Below are 24,900 nucleotides of genomic sequence, written 5' to 3' on the forward strand. Positions count from 1 at the left end.
TCTAGGGTTAAAGATGGTTTTAGGGTTAAAGATGCATTCCCCATGCTAATTCAAATTTCACCCCTGAAAAAATACATTTTTTTAAAAACTTTTTTCAACATTTATTACTGTTTTTCTGGCAATATATAAGTTATTCACTTTAAAAATATCGTTTATGTTTAGTTATTGAATTATTTCTTTACAAAATATTTTTTTTTTTTTTTTTTGGTGGGCTGACAATAATTCAGCTCTCACGAAATGTAAGCCGTTTATTGCAGATGCCCAAAATAATAATGAAGTTTGTTTGTTTTTTGTTTGTTTTTTGTTAAAATTAAACGCATAAATTGAAAATGTTTTAGGAGAAAAGAATTCTGTGCTAAATAAGAGCAAGGGGTACGCAACTCTAAAGAGAGTTAGAATTACGATATCACACATTACAAAAAATCTCAAAGTTAGTAAAACCATCGTCAAACCATTGTTAAAAAAACACAGGAAAAGAAAAAGTGCGAGAGAACTGAAGTATTTATGAACTGAACAAGGAAATGAGTCACATTCAGACCATGAATAAATTTGCAATTCATTCATGAATAAACGAACGGGCAATTCACAGTCATTTTTCTTGAAACCTTTAACAGGACACTCTGTGATGAAACACCCCCAAAAAATATCCACAATCTGCATAGACTTATTTCTCTTGATCAGTTACCATAGTTACATGTGAACAAATCCACCTCAATCAACAAGGCAATCATATCTTTTTAACAACTTTTTTTTGGTTTTTTTGGTTTTTTTGGTTACATGTACACCATAAACTTACATGAGGTACAATTAGAAGGGCACATTCCGGTTTAGCATCAGAAATGTGGAATGTACATGTATGAAAGGAAGAAAAACATTCAAATACACAATAATGTACATAATAATTATGAAAGCACTGGCCAAATGTTATCAATTTATAATACCATAGGAATATCTCTGTATGGTGACTCCACAGAAACATCAAAAATAAATGAGAGCGCTTTTTAATATATATTCATCAGTAGGATCGGATGGCAAATTAACAAATATTTACATTGAAGTTATTAATTTTTAAAGGTTTTGCCCGCCGCATCATAAATTCATAGGCACTGTAGGCTGCTTTCAAAGGATTGGAAGATAATTGGAACAACAAAATTGAACAAAGAAACTGACTGGAGCGGGGTTTGAACCTGCGACCTCTAGATTACTGGGGAGCACCGGAACGGCAATCCAGAGGTCACGGGTCCCAGCACTACTCCAGTCAATTTCTTTGTTAAATAAACTTTAGAATTATTTTGAACTTTTTTTTTTTTTCAAATCCCCTGACTGAAAAACATTCGTCACTGATTGAAGTACACATGTACATCTGAGATATTGGGTTCCATTGAAATATTCTCCAGAAAGTGCAGAGGTTGGTGGCTATGAATACCAGCAATGTTAAGGGAGTGGCTCAAAATGTTTGGAACATTCCACTGGGACTACCAGCTGTGCCTTGGCAATGCTCACTGTCCCCACTCCACATATGTTTCCAGCTCGTCTTTACATGCTACAAATAATTTTCCCACACCCGAGTGGGACCAGCTCACCAAAATATTATTTGGGGTGTGGGGAATTTAAAATGGCGAATTTAGACAAAGTTTAGGGTTAGGGCTTTTCTGTGACAGTGGGGAAGTTGAAAATATAATTATTTTTTTCCATCTTGCTGAAATCTTCTTTGCAGACTCTGATGTAACCTATGTGGGAATGAATGTTGCATCCTAACGGCACTGTTTTCATCATGTGAAGGTCAGTCATTGCAAAAATTCTCAGGAAAATAACCTGTTAAACCACACCCCTATTTCAACTTGGAGTCTAACTTCACAAAGAAACAAAACGCATGTCACCAAAGATCATACGTTAAGAAAACAAATATTCGTACCTTTAGCCAATAACGGTCTGTCATCTTCATCAACTTCGTCATAGTCGGAGAGACCTTTCCTTTTCCCTTTATTCTTTTTATTGGTGTAAATGCTGTCTTGTGGATCCTCAGACTCATTCTTGGCCAAGTGTCTCTGCTCGGCCGCAGCGAGGCCGGTCAAGTTGCGGAAAATCTGACTCCCGTTAGTGTAAATTATTTCGACTTTTTGCTCGACGTTGCCGAGCCGCTGGAGAATGTTCTCCAGAAGGACGGCCAGAGTTCGCTTCAGGTCTGTGTGAAGGAAATGTTAGGAAATGTGGGTTGATTTTTGTTGGCACGTATACTGGAACACAGTACAAACAACATACAACAACTGCACAAAGGGAGCGAGCAGAATAATGTTACATGTTACATAGCAAGAAAGTGCAAGACCATTTGCATCTCTGATATTACAAATGAATCCTGCTCATGTACATATTATACATGATGTATGCATAGGCACATACATGTACCGGGATACAGCGTACAATGTTTTTTTTAATCCTGACAACATATCAGTTGGACTAACACATGAATGTCTACATGCCGGGTACATGTTTTCCCTCAGTAGAATACCATACCCGTACATGTATATCGGTACATGTATTTTACAGTCACATACATGTACTGTATCATGTAAAGCTTCCAAACAAAATATTTTAACTGTACAAAACAGTCAGGTAGTACTCATATTTACACAAATGTAGTTAACTTACATATAGTCCTGATGCTTACAACACATGATGTATTGAAATCCACTTAAAGAAGTATCCCCATGGGTCCCAGTGAGTACGAAATAACATTTTTCATGGAATATGACCAATAGGAAGTTACTCCACACCAAATGTGTTTTTCATAGATCTTCATATCGTTTGAAAGTTAAACAGCAATATTAACACGATCAATATGCCCCTATGTATCAAAAGATCAATACATGTATGAGCTGGTACCGGTACATGTACTGTTCATTTGTGGGAATAAGCCAAAGGCAAATGTACATCGTATGTGCATTCGTGTTGGGAAATATATTTTATAATCTTTTCAATAAAAAAAAACACCTTATAAATATATATACATTTAGCCAAAGGCAAATGTACACCGTATGTGCATTCGTGTTGGGAAATATATTTTATAATCTTTTCAATAAATAAAAAAAACACCTTATAATTATACATTGTATATACATTTATGGCAAGATGTTTTTTGAAGAGGGTTTTTCCTTCTTTTTACGTGACTGTGAGACACAACTGACTATCTGCATACCGGTACATGTTTGTTAAGTTATTGTGACTTTTTTTCTCTTCTAAATTGAAAAAAAAACAAAAAAAACGAACAAATGATCAATTTTAAACAGTGACATCATTGTGGCCTCTTTGTCTGTTGCATCTAGCCCATATAAAGCTGGTATGTCATTTCCTGAGTCCAAGTGCCAGCCATTTAAAAAAAAAGACGTTTTGGAAAATGGGTCGGGCGGCCATCGCGGAAAAAAAGGGCCTCCTCCTTCCTTTTTCTCAAAAAGGCAGGACGCTTAACATGTTTTTTATTTGAACTAAACTGCAGATCATTAATATTCAGTCAATAAAAATTGAGAGGGTGAGGCAAGAGCATAGTTCATGCTGAGATGACAATGAATCCAATGATAATGAATCATTTAGCACATGTGGATATTTCTGGCCCTGTTTAATTTATGTATGGTACCGGTACATGTAGCACCAACATGTACGCAGGAGAAAAAAATCCTCCGGACCAACTCACAACATGTACCGTACAATACCGGTGCATGAATATTGCACACATGAGAGCACTATAAATAAACTAGCCCGGGAATTTATAAGAAATGGCCGATTTTTTTTCCCCTGTATTCAAATGGACTGAATTTGTATTGTGAATTGACAGAATTGTGAATTGACAGTTACACAAGTTTACAGAAATCTAAACTAATGTACAGAATACATGTACCATTACGTTTTGTCTATTCCAAACACACTGTGATGTAATATCGGTAAATAAAGCTTCATAAATTATTTTTTTTAAAATTAGGGGAAAATTGTTTCATTCATCTTCAATTGACACAATGAACATCGAAGAGTTTTGCACTTTAAACATATTAAGTTGTTCTTGTTCAGTTTGGCTGAAATTTAAATTTTACAACCATCATGAAACGAAAATCAGAATTCAAACATTGCTCGCACATTCGCATGCATTCATGTGTACACACAACACAATTTACTTGCAATGGTATGCACAGCACATACATGTACTTCAACACTAGCACGTACATGTACGATATATTTTGCACCAGTTGTCTGAACCAATTTGGAAAACATCCAATGGAGTGGACACATTCATGACCAACCAATCATGTTGTCCAGTCCATAGCAGTGAAACAATTCATTTGAGCCAATGAAGTGCCAACCCTCACCCCCTGGGCTATTTTGACTGACGACAATCTCAAATTAAATCCGCCCAAAACTCAATCCACTTCAGTAAACTCCATGGCACATTCCTACGATTTGCACTAAATCGGCACACCAATCCGTTAGTAACCTGATGTTGGCTCCGTCGTGACACTCCAGTATTTTTATCCATCAAATATGCCGCAATATGTGAGAAATTGGCTTTCCGTGGATGTGGGCAATAAAGGGTGATGCTTTTACTGATCGCAACATTATCATCATGACAATGCAGGGTATATGTCATTTGTCTGAAGGAGGCAATTTATTTAATTCAAGGTTAACTGTATTGTCCTCCAAATATATGCCCTTCGCTTATTACCGGTATAAGCAATTTTACACTTGTCTACAGCCTCATTCATGTGTACACGGACATAATTTAGGGTCCAAAGAGTGACATTTTTCCTGTCCCTGCTACCTTGGAAACTTTGCAGTTTTCCATTCAAGTATCATTAAGAATTGTTTCAAATGATTTTATATTTGTGTGGTAGGTACATGTAGTGTGCTACTCATAATCACTCTTGGAGGACGACTGCATTAAGGAGTGCATCAGAATTATAAAATCATATTCAAAAGGGGAAAAAAGTGGACTTCAAATTAATAGAATGACCCAAGGACAAAATGAAAGACGTTTGGCAATGTTGACAAACGGATGTTGACTTTTTCCCATGATGCATTGCAGGTAAACATGGTAAAACAGGATTCACACCCTCAGTGGCATATTGCGCATGCTATCGGCAGTGTTGTAGCCATGGTAGCTGAGTCCATCACAAAGTCTTCGCAAGTTGTCAAAAGTCAATCACACGTCATCCTGTACCAAGTCAACTCACAAACTATTCAAATGAGCTTCGACAAAGGCATTCCTTTGTTATTGTTCATCCATGTTACATATGACTGACTTGTGATTTGACTCATGATTTACTTGTGACAGACTTTTGATTTACCGGTAGATGGACTTGTGATGGACTCAAGTACAACACAAGTTATTGATTAGCTCTGTACTCACCATACACAACTCCTGAGCTCTGCGCGTTCAGACCATCCTTCTCCTCATTGGCTAAAGCCTTGACGTAAAGTTCGCTATCTTCAAGAATTCTCTGGCGTAACCGATCGCTCTCCCGTACGCCGGGCTGTGCCCGGTACATAGCGTAGTTCATGAACGCATACACCCACGTCAGCATCAGAAACAGTAGGAAAATGCCGATTCGGCTCGACGTGATCACGCGACAGCTCTTACGGCCGAACATGGTGGCTGTCGTTCAGACTACATAAATGCAGACGATGCGGCCAATTCTCTGGGTATCATTCAGTCATGACGTGAGTTCACAGTTTTGTCATACACCTCAGCTTCAGCAGTTGTGGCTAACGAGTTTTCGCTCCCTTCGCGGTGCTTGCCTCATACCTTTTGTGCTACAGTATACTGTAATGATCCTGTGTTGGAGGAAAATGAAGACATATTACATTTGTGTTCAGGTGCACAAGTTATTAATGAAGGTGATGGATGACAAGATAAATTGATGGAGTTTTTCAGCCTGCGATGTACATGTACCAGTATCAATGACCTACGCGGTATTTGGAGCGGTGAAATTTGACACAAAAACAGCTCAGACAAAAATGAACTTGCGCAACCAATTTAAAGCTGCTACATGCACTGGTGTACAATGCCCCAAATGGAAATCTTGTGTAAGGAATTCAGTATTTACTGCACTTGGATTTACCAACCCTAATGGCGACTGGAAGCTTGTCATCTTTTCCAGTGGTCACGTCAAGGTTTTTTTAAGAACTTTGGCAAGAAGAAATACCGGTACAACACCTCAACAGGACCATACATGTACGAAGTCTGGCATATCACTGACATTAGCTGTTTATGTACAATATGGATAAGAAATTCTAAATAATTCCAACAACCTTCTTGAGTACATGTGAAATTCTTCATGCGTAAGAGCCAACTTCCTACAATAAGTCATTTCACGTACACGTGCATTAAAAAACATGACTGCCAACCCAAATATTTATGACTGAGAGTCACTAGAGACCATTGCACGCATACAGGTAATTAACGAGTACACATCTCTCGTACGAGTTTGCAAATCTGGACAAATTCTCAGCGGATCATAAATTATTTGGAATAGCTTGCCACAGTCAGCGGTAACTGGGGACTCAGTTAAAAGCTTTAAAGGAAACCTCTACTTATTTTTTTTAGCATTACATAAATTTTAATAACACTGGGTCTTCTGAGAGAATGCAAACATGCACAAAAGTTTATATACTGTACACAAACAAATGGTACACATGCAAATGGTACACGTATACATTACATGTACATTTACAATCATGGCAAATATGCACGGGTAATTTTCTTTTTTATTTGGACTGTTTCTTCTTAATTGCAATTACAGGCATTCAACCTTCATTTTCAAATTTTCCATCAAAAGTGCTGATGAACTGTACTAAAACCATTTCATTTTTAGTATCTACATGTACTTTGTTCTTTCAAGGACCCATTGAAAATTAAAACAATTAAGGGGACACTGGGTCCTGGAACAGCCCAACTGGGCTACAAAACGCGCTTTGAACGAGATGATGTTAATCGGAAATAACATTTAAAAGTAGGATATAAACATCCACACAACTATCCTTTAAAAACTGAGCATTTTTGTGTTATTCCTGTATTCAGGGAACGTGAACGAATTTCGGGGTCCACTTTTGCGACCCCATAAATTCGAGCTGTTTGGATGCTAGTTGTGATTTCATTCGTAAAGTGTTCGCCTTTTGCGGACGTTGAAGAAATCACGTTGAAGAAATCACCCTAAGCTAATGTTGTTCCTAACCAAGTGCCGTCTTTATTCATCATTTGTCATGTGACGTCATCTTAAAGGTGCATAATTTAAATTTCTATTTTGAGAGTTCTAGCTCACTAGACAGTATATTACTTGTGTGAACACGACTTGGAACCAGCGTGTTTGTCACACTTGGTTTGTCACATGTACAGTGTAAGTTCCATTCCACTTGGCTTCGCCTCATGGAATGAAACATTCGTCTGTCACCTCATGAAATTATTCTTAAATTGCACTCACAAATATTCATATTCTTTTTACTAACTTAAAAAAAAACCTGTCTTTTATGCAGATTACATGTAGGCTCTATAAAACAAATAGCCTAACTCCTATATTATCCCTGCCCGCATCATTTTACTACTTTATTTTTCCTGCCGGCATCGGTTTTGCTGGCCGCTGACACAAAATTTGATTGTTTATTTTTAAAAGAACTTGTGAAAAGACAGTGTCATCGGTTGGCACGCTGCTCACGTCGCGTTGTCTTGTGTGAGCGTAAAATAAAAACCTCGAAATAACACGAAGACTCAGAAATCTTCATTTCTACATCGCTCCAAACGTACATCGTTGCCAAACCTCAAAAAAACATGTGTGCATCAATCAGTCATCTATGGATATTTAGGTGATGGGATACAAGTGCACTGAAAGCACTGCAAGCACGAACACGCACATGTACAATCGAGTAACGATGAGAATGTGGCCATGCGTGATGTATGAGTATGTGTATTCTCTTCTCTAACGTTTAGTTCGAAGCCGGGTTTGCATAGTTAATTAATTAATAGTGAATATCTATCTAGCTTTAATAAAAGGCAAGATCTTTTGAAAAATTTCTGTACTGGATCACCACTTTTTTCAACTAATTTTCAAGCGCCAAAAGTTGCATCTTTTATGGTTATTTCCTCCACTTTCCCTCCTCTACTCTCACCCGCTCCTTTCCTTAAATTTCTTTTATTAATCAGTCACTTACTTCATCGAGATTCGAACCTCGGATGCTTGCTTGAAACACGAGACTTTTAACCGCTAGGCTGCGCACGATCACTGTTGCAATGATCAATCTGTGTTTGAAGTATCCATTGAAATAAACTAAATATTCATGAGAAAATAAATATTCATAATAATGTATTGCACTATCATTGGCCGGCTCATGCGTTGTCATGGTTGTCGATGTCATGCGTATAACGTACCGCTGTCTTCCAGACACTTCAATCAGTTTTGACCGGCTGCTTCAACTTAGTTCTGCACGAAGTGTGCATCCAAAATGTGCTCTAAAAACACATTTTTCCTAATTTTTTTTCCGCATTTACAGAGCTTCCTGGATTCCTCTTGGGTGAAATCACAAGGTGAGGTGAAAATTGATGTGTTTGGCGGCAGGTAAGTTGGTGAGCCGGTAGGGAATTTTTTCCTTTTTCAGCGGCGATTACGTAATCCAAGTTGGTAATAAAAAGGCCTACTCGATGTATCGGAATGCGCTTGGGACCCGTTTAATGTTTCTGTACTTTATTTTATTTTAGTTCATTTCGTTTTACCAGGGTAGCCCCATCAGTTTTCTGAGATTCTGAGATCATGATCACGTACATGACATAAATTGGACAATCATGTATTTACGGGCCCGGTCCCCTATACTATAGAGAACAAAATCCACTTTTAATTTATTTTACTTACCAAATTAGTTGGCAACATTTAAGAACATATAGGTACCAGTATGACTTCGAGTACGAGGCCTAGAGGGCAGCATTTTGAATTTTAGAGGGAAATTCGGGGATAAAATGACAATGAAAATGCCCAAACGCAACATGAAAATAAAGGTGGCGATCACCGCATTCTACCACGAATGTGCAACATGCACAAGGCACGCTGAATCACACAGCACCAACCATAATTAGGCCTAGGCATAAACATAACGCTAGCGCTAGGATCATCCTAGCTAGGCCTAACCCCCTCATCCGGCCGCGTGTACAAATTGTAATTTTTACCCGAAGATGCAAGAAACTGTTCAAAACTTCAAAGAAGGTGTCATTAGAATTTAGAGAAGTCTGCTTAAGGTTAAAATAGTCGTTTTTGAATGATAAAAATACACCCTTGCCGCTGATTCGATTGAAACTAAAGGCGGGCCCGTTACTACACGATCGCCACGTCTTTTTGTACACAGTGCCACTGCACTGCACATGCCATGGGGCCAGTGATTACAATCACCGGTCAGGGTTAAGTAGGCTAGACTTTAAGTTCTCCCACAAAATATGTGAAATTCATGAGAATTCATGAGAATCTGCTCTTTTTATCACTTGTATATTGCAGTATTTCTGTTTGTAAAGCAATTGCCTACGCTATAATGTTACGATCAGAGATAATAACTTACCATTTCTTACTTGGCCAATTGATTGTTTGCAAACTACAGCCTACATCACTAGATCTGCTGCCGTATTATGATCAAATTAATCAGCTGCAGCAGGCCGCGCGGTGGCGCCCTTCGAAACAAACCGGAATGATAAAATGTACGGCAGTGCTCTTACATATTGTTTCTTGTTTTTGTTGTATTAATTTTTGGCTTCAACGGTTTCTGTCGAATTTCAAATATATTGTCACGTAAATCACAGTCAATTATGAGACGCAATTTGAAGTCAGTGCAATGTGTTTTTCTGGAGTTATCGTCTCCACAAAGAGTGCTTATGAAAAAAGTGTTCCATTAAAAGTGACTGGAATTTGAATTGAACTTTTCGCGATTAGTACACTGTATTTCCTTACATCATATTAAATATATTCTTGAATGGTTCTCGTCGATTTTCGTTCCATTTGTGTCCAATATCCCAAACAATTATTAAACGAAATTTCAATTCAGTGTACTGTGTTGTTCTTGAGTTATCGTCTCCACAAAGAGTGCTTTTTTTTGTTCCAATGAAAAGTGACTCGAATTCGAATCAAATTTTTCGCGATAAGTACACTTTATTTCCTTAAATCATATTAAATTTATTCTTCAATGGTTCCCGTCGATTTTCCAAATATTTGTGTCCCATATCCCAAACAATTACTGAACGAAATTTCAATTCAGTGCACTGTTTTGTTCTTGAGTTATCGCCTGCACAAAGAGTGCTTTATTTTTGTTCCATTAAAAGTGACTCGAATTTGAATTGAATTTTTCGCGATTTAGTACACTTTATTTCCTTAATTCATATTAAATTTATTCTTGAATGGTTCCCGTCGATTTTCTAACCATTTGTGTACCATATCCCAAACAATTATTGAACGAAATTTCAATTCAGTGCACTGTGTTGTTCTTGAGTTATCGTCTCCACAAAGTCCATCACTTGATGCCAACTTCGTTAGGGCAGATCGTATCCACGCAACTTCTGTCAACGTGGATAACTCTATGTATCCACGTTGACAGAAGTTTTTGCGGTGTAACACGACAGCCGCGCGGTGGCGCCCTGTAGACAACCCGAAACTTTAAAGACATGAAAGATGGCAGCCTCCGCGGACTCACGTGCGGAATCCAAATCCACGTTATTTGTGAGAAATTTGCCGTTCACGACAACTAAGGAGCAGTTGGAGGAAGTGTTTAGTGAAGTTGGACCCGTCAAGAAGAGTTTTGTTGTCACAGAGAAAGGTACTGTAGCCATGGAGCTGTAGCATCTTTCGAGTGTTATGCAGAATTTTGGCAATGTTTGTTTTACTTCTTTGGACAATGTTGGATGGAGGAAAAAAGTTTGCGAATAGCGCCCTCACAGTCGGTCCTACTAAAGCGCGTCAACAAGCGTCAACAAGCGTCAACAAGCGTCAACAAGTTTTAGTAGTCGTTAAGTGCGCGTCAACAAATTTGTATAGGCCTTTGAACAATAAAAACAGCTTTATATGGTAGAAAAAGCAATAATGAACATCTTCTGCATATCAATTAAAGTTAAAATTATTTTAAAACTTGGTTTTTTGAACGCGAAATGTACGACGAATTTGTCGATAAAAGGTGGCCGCCATCTTGTTTATGTGTAGCTAGCCGTACTAGCATGCGTGAAGTGTAAAGAGCCATACTACGCATGCGCGAAGTCTACAGCTAGCGCCATCCAAACAAGATGGCGGCCTACTTTTATCGACAAATTCGGCGTACATTTCGCGTTCAAAAAACCAAGTTTTAAAATAATTTTAACTTTAATTGATATGCAGAAGATGTTCATTATTGCTTTTTCTACCATATAAAGCTGTTTTTATTGTTCAAAGGCCTATACAAAATTTGTTGACGCGCACTTAATGATGACTAAAACTTGTTGACGCTTGTTGACGCGCTTTAGTAGGACCCCTCACAGTGAGTCACTGTTGACGAACGATATTTTGCTTCAAAACGACTAGTAATCAGTTTTTAATTAGCTATCCTAAAGTAATAGTAATACTATAGTAAGTAGAGTCAAAATATTAAACATGTTCTAGGTCAGGCTGTATACATGATATACATGATTACATGATATATTTTTAAACTTAAAGTGAAATACAACATGTACAAGCATGACAATAACAAATAAGCTTTTGAGGTGAGAATTTTTTTTTAAAGGATGCGGCTTCAAAAAAGCATGCAGGCGGGGACGACCAACTGGGTTTTTTTGTTACTTGGCCTTAAAGTTAAACCTTACATGAACTTCAGTATTCGTTTTTGGCCTAGTACTACTAGTAGTCCGAGTAACTAGGACTCTACGAATCGCTTTTTTTCCAAATGTTAAAAAAGGTAATTCGTAGAGTCCTAGTTACTCGGAGTAATACTATAGTGGCTAATGTGATATAAATTCTCAATAGTGTTTTTTTCAGGTAATTTTGCAACGATAGCAGCTGAAAATATTGTTACGGCTGCTGTAACACTAACAATAGCCATAGCCAATAGCCCTCTCCATTTAAACTGTAGTTATACACATACTTTTGTTTTTGCTTGAATACTTGTTGTCTACTTGCAACATAATAAATGAAAATGAGTAGCTTAGAACTCTGTCCTTTTTTACTTGTTCCTTTCAAATTCAAAAGTGACTTTTTCAAATGTGTGTCAAATTTTCCGAAATGACTTTTGCAGCCCAAAAGCAGTCTGTTTTATTGAGATTAAGTGTAGGTTTTGTTACTTTGATTCAGTGTCTTTTTGTTCCCTTTAACAGGGTCCTGAACTACACGATTACCTGAAATTAAATGAAAGGGAACATACTTGAACAATTTTCATGAGTCCTGTAGACTTCAGATACAAACACCACAGTGACCTTATGATATTACATACATGTATACATACATGTATACATACATGTATATTCACTCGCTGGTGGAAGAAATCGGACAGATTACTAGGCCTGTTTCTTAAACTGAACTAAGGCCACTGGTTTACTCGGATAGTAATTTCCTTTCTTACTAATTGCAGGTGTGAAAGAGAAATGCAGAGGATTTGGATACGTCACTTTTGCCCTAAGGTGAGGTTCACTTTTTTTCATTAATCCTAACCTTTCCAGATCCTCCAAAATTGAGGATTTTGCAAGATTGAGGCTATATGGCAGACCCACGGCTGATTTTGCAGGATGCACTGTGTCAAGGTCTTGGGCCGAACCTTGTGTTGTATATGCTCGGCCGTGCATAAAGTTAGATTATACATGGAATCCTCTGTCACTGACTCTGCCTCAACATATCGATAGTCTCCCATTGTTTATCACCTGACCTCAGACTGGATTAGCCATGTGACTTGTGTTGGTTTGTGATACCTTGTGATACTTTATGATGGCTTATGGTGACTTATGATACCTTGTGATGACTAGTGATAACTTGTGATGGCTTGTGATACCTAGAGATAACTTGTGATGTCTTGATTACAACTTAACAGAGAGGATGCAGAGAGGGCCATGAAGACAAAACTCTCGCTCGGCAAAAGAAAGCTCTTCCTGTCCTACTCCAGGAAGAAAGCACCCAGAAAGAAGGAGAAGGCAACAGCAGAGCAGGATGAGGAAGACAAAGTTGATAAATCCCCAGAGGATGCTAGCGGGACATCAGTAGAGGCAGGGAAGAGGATACAGGGAGAAGACACTCCTACCAAGACGTCAGACTCACCGGAGAGAAGACTGGGTTCGGCTAAGCTTGATAGGAAACAGGGGACTGTCAAAGGAGAGGCCAAAGACAAAGAGGGTCGACTGATCATAAGAAACCTTGCTTTCAGTGTAAGTCCACACTCCTGAGTTTCTACACATGTTTGCACATAATCGTCATTACCCAAAGGCACATTTTATTTGTTAAACCCCAACTGTGCCATCGATCCCAAGTTTAGCATGGACAGTCTCAACTGAAACTAGGCCCATCCCAACTGTAGTGATCCAAGGAGAACACCTACATATGAGTTGGGATGTTCCCAGTTAATAGTTTGGACCATGGTCTAGTTGAGGCATAACATATTTAAACATTTAAGGGGCAGCAATGTCTGTGTTAAGATAATAGAGATTGTGCTCTTCCTTCCTCAATCCTACAAAACCCTTAGAATCCTTCCAATGGATTTTAAGGGATCTGAAAGAGTTAATGTAAATATACAAGCATTACACAAAAAAACTCTAAAATCTTTTTGAAATCAGAAGCAAGTAAAGTTGAGGTATTTTTTCGAAGTTGTGGTTAATTTGAATAAAATTCCCTTTATGATTTATTTGAAGAAGATAATCTGATGTATGTTAGATTGTTGTTTTTCAGTTCACAATATCTGCACAATTTCTGTTTTTGTTTTGAACAGTGTTCAGAGGAGAGGTTAGCCAAAGCCTTTGCCCGGTTTGGAGACATTACGGAGGTTCACATACCCAGCGACCCTACGGATCCTAGCAAAGTCCGAGGCTACGGCTTCGTCCAGTTTGACAGCCTGGACTCTGCTTCCAAAGCAGTGAAGGAGATGAACGCTAAAAAGATCATGGGTGAGCAACTTCAGCTGCATCTTTTTCTAAACCGGCAGTGAATTATTGGAATTCTGGTTGCAAATCATTTCATTGGTGCAAATATTTCTTTTAACCAGTTCGCGTTGGGATTATTTTGACATGACCCAGGCGCAGGATTGTTTTTAATGAACCTCGATGCCAGACAGATTCAGGCCGTCATCTGCGGGTAGCGCACCCTGATATTTCTGGCCTCACTCGTTGCATGTTTATCCCTCATCCGTTCCGAATACCGCAAAAAATTTGCATGTACACACGTCATCCGACGTGAACTGGTTAACAGAATAAGGCAATGTGGGCCAATCTATCACAGGTAAATCACAATTATGGGTAAATCACAAGTCCATCACGTGTCTGATTACAGATTAATCACTTTTTGAGATTAGTGTAGTGGTGTTCAAAAAATGCTGAACATAGTCAAAATTTTTCTTTATTTCTGAAAATAACAGATCCAATCAGATTTTTGCTGTCTTTTAAAAAAAATTTCAACAAAAAAAAAGAGAATAATTTGGTATTCAAAACATGCCAAACATAGTCTGAATGGTTTTTTTTATTTGAAAAAAAGAGATCAATCAGATTTTTGTCGTCTTTTTAAAGATTTTCTTCTGAATCTAACAAAACTCAACCAATCAATAATATCCAACATCTAGAACATAATGTTCTTCCATAAACTGTGTACAGCTGCAAGCTAATTTGAAATCCAAAGGAGAGAGTACACATAATCAACATTGTGACATTGATTTGATTATTGTTCACAGGGAGGCCGATCGCTGTGGATTGGTCACTGTCCAGGGACAGATACTTGGCAGCAGCAAAGACCGTCCCCGCAGGAAAACAAAAGCCTAAAGATACAGGTAAGAATATGCTCAGTAGTTATCCAAAAAATATTGACAAGTTGGGGTGAAAAAAAACGGGGTGTGCCGAATATATTGAATATTGATCATCAACCAAATATCCGAATAGCATTTTTAAAAAATTGAAATATTAAAAAATGTGAGGTGTCTGGAAGTGATGATGCAAAAATGTCCATGATGTTATTTTGATCGTGTAAGTTGCATGGTCTTACTGTTGATGTCAAATGACACACTTTTATTGAAAGCAACTTTCACACATGAGTTGAGAGCTCTATGAGGGCTTTTCTCAAATTTCTTGTTTAAATTCGGTCAAATATTGGCCGTTCCACTACCTGTTCTGTCTACTATTTAAAAAAGCTCTTTGTCAATTTTTGACAAGCAAAGGTGCACATAAATCCCGATTGGTGGATGGATGAGGCTGGTGCATGCTTAACGTGATCAACTGGTGCATTTCAAAATTGAATATTTGATCAATTCCTAGTTGGAATGATCAAAATACTAAATTATTCGAAAATGTGGAGCTCTAGTTAAAAGATTATTTTCTGATTGTAAGGGGATCTGTCTGAAGTCTTTCAGTTGAATGAAACACAAGGATACCTCATTTTGGCTGTGCCAAGCCCATAAAAGTGATGTACATGTACTCTCTTCTGTTCACAGATGAAGAGGAAAAAAGTGATGATGAAGAAGATGACGAAAGTGATGATGAATCTGGAGTAGAGTCTTCATCAGAGGTTGAGGAAACGAGAGATGATGACGAAGATGATTCTGATGATTCACCTGATTCAGACGATGATGATGATGAGGAAGAAATGGAAGAAGACACTAGCAGTGAAGATGAGGGCATGGCATCCAATGAAGATGGCAAAAGAAAAAGAACTCACAAAAACACAGAGCAAGAATCAAACATTGCAAAACGGAAGAAACTCTCAAATGACGTTGGTGAAGGAAGAACAGTCTTTATAAGGTAAGGAGATTTACAACTGATTGTGCCAAGTCATAAGTCCCTGCAAGTCCATCACAAGTCCCTGCAAGTCCATCACAAGTCTTTCAGTCTCAAGTCCAGTCACTAGCTATTCAAATGAACTGTTACAAAAGCATTCTTTTGTCATTGTTCATCCTGTTTCTTGTGACCAGACTTATGAAAGGACTTGTGATGGACTCGAATACAACACTGGTCGCTTTCATCTTTTATCATTTTATTCAATTTTTTTTTTCAGGAACATTTTGTTTGAGACCACAGAAGAAGAGATACACGAATTCTTCTCTGAGTTTGGTCAGATAATGTACTGCAAGCTAGTGGTGGACAAAGCAACGGAGCACTCCAAAGGTAAGCTGCCATCTTGGTCATATCCCCTGAAGTCTTCACAATGATTACAAAAGTATTTAGTAGCATTACTGGTGGCATCAGACTGTTCTTGGTCACTGGTCACAGGCTATTCATGTGAGCAAATAGGTTAAAAATGAATGTCGTGTTGGACTTTGTAGTTCTCAAACCTTTCTGTTTCTTTCTTTCTTTCTTTCTTTCTTTCTTTCTTTCTTTCTTTCTTTCTTTCTTTCTTTCTTGATATGTTAATTTATTTATTTACATGGGGTTTGTTACATGTTTTACTTATTATTTTGTTTGTAGGAACAGCTTTTGTACAGTTTGCTACAACGGAGAATGCAGAACGATGTTTAGAGAAGGCTAGTAAGGAGGTACATATTTGTTGTCAAAATTCACAAATTGAAGACTTTGTTTCCATAAACGCCATTTTGTTCCCTTTAGAATCCCGCTCTCTACTGGCTGACCAAAGTCAGTGTCAACAGGTTGGATGTAATTAAAAGCAATTTAAGAATACCATAAAGCAAAACATGTAGTTTAAAAACAGCTGTTATACTTTGCGTGTTTATGGTGTAAATCAAGGACACACACGTGCAACATCGTTGATGAATCGAGGACAGAAACCAAATCGAGGATTCCTCGGTTGGAAAACGTGTACAAAACCATTGAGAACTGTTGCGAAAAAGTTATAAGTGTAAACAAAGGAAAAGGGAAGAGAAACAGAAGAAAATCCTCAATTTACACATTAGACAAACGTGTATGTACATGTTCTATAAGTTTTCAGAACTGTGCAAGTTTTTCACTTTTTTCCAAATGCGTTTATCGTAATTTGAAAAGAAACTCAAAAATCTTGTGATGGAATCTGAAGGATTTAGTATTTAAAGGCAAGGGGTAAGGATGATAGAGCGTGATGCTCCGTTAAGTTAATATCCAAAGAATGTGCAATTGGGTCCATGCAAAATGATACATTTTGTAGGATTTGGGAGGATCCAGGAACATTCTCAGCAAAAATACTTTGAGTGTTACGGTTCAATTGAGTAATTTGTTCTCGTTGTTGAAACCTCACAGGGTGACGAAGGCTTAGTTCTTGGAGGCAGGCAACTTCTAGTCTCGTTGGCGCTACCCAGGGAGCAGGCATCCAAACTCAGAGAAGTTAAGAAGGAGAAACAGAAGATCTTGAAGAAAGACAAGAGGAATATGTATCTCCTACAAGAGGGATGTAAGTACAGATGATGTCTGTTGCGGATACTAAATGTTCACAAATTATCTTCTTTAATAACTTTTTAAAGTTGAACAAAGAAATTGACTGGAGCGGGGTTTGTACCTATGACCTCTGTATTGCCATTCTGGAGGTCGCAGGTTTAAACTCTGCTCCAGTCAATTTTTTTTTTTTCCAACTTTAAAAAATTTTTAAATTTTTTTTTTAATTTTGAGTCCATGTGATTTTAAATCCAGTATATAGATACTTTATGCCCGCTGCTATGTATATCAGATTCGAACCGGCCACCCGATCCCGTTAGCTCGGTGGTCGAGTGGTAAGACATCTGCACTAGAAAGCAGGAGGTCGTGGGTTCAAGTCCCACCCGAGTGATTTTTTCCAACTTTCACTCGGGAGGTAACACACTGAGTATACATACAGTGTTTAAAAAACGTCGGTGAAGGGCAAAACCTAATTTGACAATAGTATAGCTGTGATGAAAAAAAAAAATTGTCAAGGCATTCTAGGAACCCCCCTGATTATGCCAAAAGTGAAGAATTGTCAGTGATTCAATTTTAAGTACTTGGTTGCATGTGAAAAAAAATAATTCCATTTCTAATTCCATCAAAATCAAGCAAATACAATGTTTAGTGTTGGTGGATTTTAGTGGATTTTGTTGGGTTTAAATAACCATTTAATTTTTGGTCTTTCAGTCATCAGACCAGGAACCAGTGCAGCGCAAGGCATGACCGACGCAGACATCGCCAAGAGGACCAAACTGGAATCTGTCAAACGTTTGAAACTCAAGAATATAAACATCTTCGTCTCGCCGACGCGGTTAGCGATCCACAACCTGCCCAAAGCAGTAGATGGCAAGAAGCTGAATCAAGCATTACTGATAGCTGCCGGAGACAAGAAGGCTAAAGTCATCGAGGTCAGTGTTGAGTCATTCTTAAATGTCATGGACATCATTTGCAAATATTCAAAAACAAAACTGCCAAAACATGAAGTATCCTACTTGATGATGGAATACAAATAATGAATGTTTCACGTTCGTGCAATGGTAAGAATAATTTCATGAGGTGACAGATTAAATATTCCATTCCACAAGGCGCAGCCGAGTGGACTGGAACATCTCATCTGTCACCGAATGAAATTATTCTTTCCATTGCACGAACGTAGAACATTCATTATTTGTTTTATATAACACCTGAATAAATCCTTGTCATCTGATTGGTTGACTTTTAATAGCCAATTTATTCAGGTTAAAAACTGTTTAAAAGTTCGACAAGCTCATCATATTTATATTAATGCAAACTGTTCTTTTCATGGTTTTAGGCCTCAAAAATGTATTAATTTTTCCAAGATTAAAAGTGGACGGCCTTTTTTTGTTTGTTTAATGTCTCATTTAAAAAATTGAAAAATAGACACACAAAAAAGAATTACATTTTAAGGGATGAAACTCGCAAGAATCATGGGTTGAGAAATAACTAAATTCAATTTCAATACCATATTTCTTTGTTCCAGATTTATTTCATAATTCTGAATTATAAATCTTAGGCCCCCCCAAAAAAGTCTCCGGTTTCTGGTGCGCGTCGCCGTAGCCATGCGCGTCGGCAAAATGAAAAGGTTTTTTTTTTCAATGAAAGATGATGTCTCAAAACTGCCAAACCCACTGGTTTGACTGGAATCCTGCTGCTGCACAATTTTACCATGTTTTAATATGGGGTTATGATCGAGAATAAGCTTTATGTGGCCTCTCTGGACTCCCTTATATTTGCACTAAGGATGCATACGTGCAAATAAACTCCCATAGACACTAGTGCTAAATGCCCATACTTCAAAATTCTTTTAAAAATACTCAGAACTCTCACAGGTATTCAAGCTGCAGGGAAAAATGATAATCAACATGTCATCTTTCGTTTTCTTTTCAATTTTTGGTGGGTTGACCATTGACTTTTCGAGATATTTTCACCCAAAGAAGACGACCCCTATTTTCCTCAAAGCGGAAAAGTAGCCATCTTGAAAAACGATCCCTCCACAACATGGCAAAATAGCACCACTTTCGAGCCCAATAGCATCCAAAATGCTCAGAATTGGAAGCCCCAAGTCCAGTCCAGAGGTTCATTACCATATCTCTTCAATTCCCCAATTTTACAGCGCTCAGAACTCTCTAATATAGAATATTTTGAGGGTATAACTTTTATTCATGAGCTTGGCGGATCGATTTACCGGTGTGCACCCCTAAGTTTAGTCGGGCACCATTTGCAGCCATCAGCCGACATTTGAAGCAAAAAAAACAGGTAAAAAAAAAAAGCCGCGTGGCCACACCACTTTTTGGGCAAGCTCCATACCAGACACCGGAGACTTTTTTTTTTTGGCCTTAGTTGAAGTAACATTTTCCCTCCTTCTCCCCACATTTTATTTGTCCAGTCTCGGGTCATGGTTGATATGAAGAGCCCCAATGCCGAGGGTCGAGGTAAATCACTTGGGTTTGCGTTTGCCGAGTTCACGAAACACGAGCATGCACTGGCAGCCCTCAGAAAGATGAACAACAGCACCGAGTTCTTTGGAGGATCCAAGGTTAGTCAGGGAAAATCTTTCCTTTTTCTTGTGGGGGTTGGGTGGTCTTTGGATTATGATTTAGATCACTCATTGATCTCAGTGTAGTGGATAGTGCACGCAGCCATTGCTGTGCACAAATATATGAAGCCACTGCATGTCACATTTTGGCCTCCCAATATGGCCATCGCTACATTCACCAATATAGGCACTAATTTTGCTGTAGAGGTTAGTGCATACAAAAGAGTGTCCTGATTTGTCAATGTTTGGCCTCTCAAGATGGCTCCCTAGTGACCTCAACACACTGTCAAGTTTGTATATTGAGATCAGTGGATTGACTCACTCAGGGCGCCCTCTCTTGGCTGACAAGAGTCAGCTCTGCAGCTGCACCTGATGTTCTCAGACGACGTCAATGAATATTATTAAAGCAACATGTTTGTCTCTGCAAGGTGTGACTAGAGTCAGCTTACTCACTCCTACACACTCAATTTCCCCCACTTTGCTTTTGTTAAGATGCATGCAGTCATTGCACTGCCATCTATAGTTCATGTGCAAAGACAATAGGTCTCGTTCAAATGATATCATTTCCTACAGACCAGCCACATGCATCAGCATTTTGAGCGTCAACTTGCATAACGCACATCGACTACATCGTATTTCGAATACATTTCTAGCAACAAGCGCGCGTTTGGAACTTTTTCAACACTGCGCAATGCCTGCTTGATTGTGTAACATATGCAGTTGCAGTTCTCCTACAGAGATAGCCATCTTTGAGAGAGACCTATATGTAGAGAATGGAAGAGATAAACGAGGTTATGGCTTAGAGTAGTACACATGTCTATGGATAGTGGCTTCGGCTACTTCCCATAGGTGCCTGTGTAATTGCAAGCCGTAGCCATATCATTCAGATTGAGCTTTATTAAACTGATTTTCGATGTGTGTTGTTTCTCATGTCTTGCAGAGGCCCATCGTTGGATTCTCACTGGAGAACCGTCAAGCTCTGGAAGCCAAGCAGCGAAGAAAAGAGCGATCATTACTCAAGGTATTTATAATGAAACCTTATTCTGAAAATCAGTTCCCTAGAAATACTAGTGTCAAAACATTCCAGAAGATAAGACCTGAACGCCTGCTTCAGACTGGTCTTCCAAGGTCGCACTGAATCAAATTATTTTTAAGACTAAAATCAAGTTCTATGTTTGAAAACAATTTTGAGCAACTACAAGAGTAAGTTATTGGAAGATCAAGTGTTGCAGTTGTTTAGAATGACGCAATGTTCTTAATGGAGTAAAAATACGTAATGTTTACGTGTCTAAAATTAAATCTATTTGAGTCATCCAAGTCGATCCTAATACTTCATTGTTCGGCATGATTCTGAAATCTTGTCTGAAATTGATGTCAGTTCAAAACTTTTATAGAATTTTTGTTTGTTTTGAAAACTTGAATCAGCAGAAAACCGTAAAAATATGTGCCCCTCTTTATTGACTATAAAACTTAAAACTTTAGACCGACTCATGGTGCGCAGAAAACTAAAGTTTTGTGTCTCACTTTCATTGACTTAAAAAACTGTGCTCATCAGAGACACTGTTGGTACTTGTTCATCGTTGTTTGAGTAATTGTTGTTGTTTTGTGTCTAATTTCATTCTCTTGAACTCTTCTCCAACACTCAGACAAGACAGATTCAGAGCATGCAGAAACCTAAGGACAACAAATCCAAGCAGAAGGACGGTGAAAGCCAACAACCGACTCCAAAATCCAAACCTCAACCCAAGACTAAGAAGGGCGTGTTGCCTCCCCCTCCCTCCACCAAACTTGAAAAACGGATGCAGTCAAAGAGCAAAATGACTGTCCATGTAGGAGCCAAGAAGAGATGGCGGGATCGGGGGAAAGAACAGGAGGCACAGAAGGAGAAACGAAAGATGAGAAGGAGGCAACTCCTTGGGGAGGTGGGGAGGAAACAGAGGGAGTCGGCCAAGCCAAGAGCCAAGAAACTCCAAGCAGAGGTGAGAACAAATTTAAAAATAACAGTGATGCTGTTGAAACCCCTCAGCTGAAGTCAAGTTATCATCTGGAAACCATTAACCTTCAACTCAACATGGTGACCTTGACCTTTGAACTTTGGCCCCAAAACCAATCCCAACTTGCCTGCCCATAACCCCCTACCGAAGTTAGACATCAAAATCGCATTTCTAAGTCAAGTTATCATCCGGAAAACATTACCCTTTAACTCACCACACTGACCTTGACCTTTGACCTTTTGACCCCAAACTAATCCCAACTTGCCTGTACCCAAGGGCAACCCCCTACCGAAATTTGACACCCAAATCGCCTTTCTAATTCAATTTTTCATCTGGAAACCATTAACCTTTAACTGACAACGGTGACCTTGACCTTTGACCTTTTGACCTCAAAACCAATCCCAACTTGCCCACTCCCAAGGGCAACACCCTACCAAAGTTTGACACCAAAATCTCATTTTTAACTCAAGTTATTATCCGGAAACCATTAACCTTCAACTCACCACAGTAACCTTGTGATGGCCTTGTGATGCATTGTGATTGGCTTGTGATTGGCTTGTGATTGACTTGATTGTATTTCCAAAAGGGACATTCAACAACTCCAAATTCATGCGCCAAATCATTTTTGTCCAGTAGTATTTTGCATTTAATGTCAGTCTTTATGCATTTTCTTGCTAGTTTCTGGCACCTTATTAAAGAGGCTAGGAGAAATTCTGTGGGTTTTGTGAGAAATTAATTGAATCTTTTATTTTTCTTTCCAATTTTTGTCAAGGATGGGACGCAGAAATCCAGGAGGCAGAAGGGCAGCTCAGAAGATGCCAAGTTTGACAAACTTGTCGCAAACTACAAACAAAAATTGTTCAGTCGTGAGACAGCCGGCCAGACGCTAAAAAAATCCAAATGGTTCGATGAAAGTTGAAAGGTTAGGATCCATTATTCTTCTCTTTTTTATCAAACCCTGAGCATCAAAAGTGAGCACTTTATATTGAATCCTGTTTTTTTAATAACAAATTCCTACTTATTTAGAAGTTGAATTCTTTATAAATTTCACAAAATGGTTACAATGGTGTTTTTGTTTTGTTTTTTTTGTTTTGTTTTTGTAATAGTCAGTGGCATAAAAACAATTATTTTGTGCGAGTCAAAACTTCATTGTTTGGAGGATAACTCAAGTTAAAACTTTTTTACAGACTTAAAACTTGGCACATACGTTGGTTTTGAGGTCCCTCAGTAGCCTATTGGTGTTGGGTTCCATAGGTCAAAGGTCAAGGTAATGGCTAAAAGTCTTCAAAGTTTTCAAAGTTTTGTTATCAACTTCAAACTTTGTTGTTTTGAGGTCCGGTTGATTGGTGTAGATGTCTGTTTTATATAAGATGGCAAGAACACATTTGATTTGTCCTTGATTTTTGTCATTTTGGGTTCATAGTGGAGATGCTTAAAGCAAACGTACTCAAACCTCATTGTAAAATGGTTTATATTAAATGACCATATATTGTGTTTTTCTGTAATGTAATATTACCCTGAAAATGTAAGACTGGGTAAAGTTGAATTCCTTAAATAATTTTAATAATGATTGTTTGTTTGTTTAAAGATGAATTCCCTGCGCTTTTTGAAACAGGAACAAATGCTCCCATTTTAAGAGGGTTGTAAGAACCCAAAATTGCAAAAAATATATATTTCTTTTTGTCACAACAAAATACCAATATACAAATTGAGAATTAATTTCTTTTAAGAGTACGGCCATGCATCTTTAAGGACCAGGTTGTGCTTGAAATAATCTCTCTATGTGCTCCAAATACAAAGTTAATTTTTGTAATGTACATGTACATGTTGTAGCAGATATGCCATATTATTTCATGTAATTATAGCAACAATGTGTACGAACTTGGTGTATTTCAGTATTGTAAATGCAGAAAGAGTAGCCATTGTATCTGTAAATACTTTAATATTCCACGTATAATTCGTATTCGTTAAATTCCATAATTATCAGTTAATTCAATTTGTCCCATTTTCAACTTGGATTTTAAGTAAAATCTTTGTAATAATGTAACTATGTACTTTGATGTGCATGTGCTGCTGCTTTGAAATTCAATGCAGAAATAAATTCCTAAAACCTTGGTATTGCAATTTAACTTTGTTTGAGTCTTGTTCCTGTGTGTGTTTGTCTTGAAAAAAAAACACCCTCCAATTCCCTGTAAAGTTACATCTAATCAATACTTCCCTTATAACATGATTGATAAATAATAAAAAGAAGAATAAGTACAAAGTGCAAGTATAAAGTTTGTTGAAAGTATAAGTATAAACCATCCAGCTAGTAAATTCCCCAGTGAGTTTATCAGCCCAAACCTAAGTCCCAAGTTCCTACCCCAGACCCAAGGCCTCTACCCCTCAGCTTCCAACTCTCTCTGGAGACTAAGTCAGAAGAACCTAAGGGTTTTAATTACCGGAATCCTTACTTTTTTAAGAAAAACCCGGTGGTGTAGTGGTAAGAGTGTAAGGCTACATACCCAAGGGTTCCCGGTTCAAGTCCCACCCATGCACAATTTTGTCAGAAAACTTAGTATATATTTTAAAAAAGTCTAAAAGCTCCTCAGGACGGCCCAGGATCTGAACCGGGGACATCCCGGTTCGGATCCTGAGCTCGTCCTACTGAGCTAACTGCTTCTTGATAAATTTGTTCTCGGACGTTATATATAAACCTTAGGTTAACACATTGCGAAATTACCCAGAAGCCATCTGTATATGAATATTCATTAATGCAAATTAATATGTCAGCCAAACGAGGGCGCTCTATCCACTGTAAAGAATTATTGTCAACACGAGAA

The 24,900-nt window shown here is 38.1% G+C and overlaps 2 protein-coding genes across 3 annotated transcripts in view; one reads left to right on the plus strand and one right to left on the minus strand.

Annotated features, from left to right (window-relative positions):
• LOC119722870 (alpha-1,6-mannosylglycoprotein 6-beta-N-acetylglucosaminyltransferase A-like) overlaps window positions 1-9,709 on the minus strand; it is a 33,937-nt gene extending 24,228 nt beyond the window's left edge. For both annotated transcript variants that reach the window (XM_038193266.1, XM_038193265.1), the window contains exons 1-3: window positions 9,577-9,709; window positions 5,393-5,817; window positions 1,916-2,185 (exon numbers count right to left, since the gene is read on the minus strand). In XM_038193266.1, the coding sequence (XP_038049194.1) occupies window positions 1,916-2,185; window positions 5,393-5,633 (511 nt within the window). In that variant the 5' untranslated portion in view covers window positions 5,634-5,817; window positions 9,577-9,709. The remainder of the gene's footprint in view (window positions 1-1,915; window positions 2,186-5,392; window positions 5,818-9,576) is intronic.
• Window positions 9,710-10,737: 1,028 nt separating this feature from the next.
• On the plus strand, window positions 10,738-24,207 carry LOC119722872 (RNA-binding protein 28-like). The gene is made up of 15 exons (XM_038193269.1): window positions 10,738-10,821; window positions 12,595-12,643; window positions 13,048-13,190; window positions 13,269-13,378; window positions 13,936-14,110; window positions 14,887-14,982; window positions 15,640-15,946; window positions 16,200-16,309; window positions 16,610-16,677; window positions 17,372-17,522; window positions 18,215-18,435; window positions 19,935-20,084; window positions 21,025-21,105; window positions 21,731-22,063; window positions 22,851-24,207. Exons 3-15 carry the CDS (start codon window positions 13,067-13,069, stop codon window positions 22,995-22,997), a joined length of 2,073 nt encoding a protein of 690 aa, XP_038049197.1. The 5' UTR covers window positions 10,738-10,821; window positions 12,595-12,643; window positions 13,048-13,066; the 3' UTR covers window positions 22,998-24,207.
• Window positions 24,208-24,900: the final 693 nt, after the last annotated feature.

Source organism: Patiria miniata, unplaced genomic scaffold, assembly GCF_015706575.1.
Source record: "Patiria miniata isolate m_02_andy unplaced genomic scaffold, ASM1570657v1 HiC_scaffold_16, whole genome shotgun sequence".
NCBI lineage: Eukaryota > Metazoa > Echinodermata > Asteroidea > Valvatida > Asterinidae > Patiria > Patiria miniata.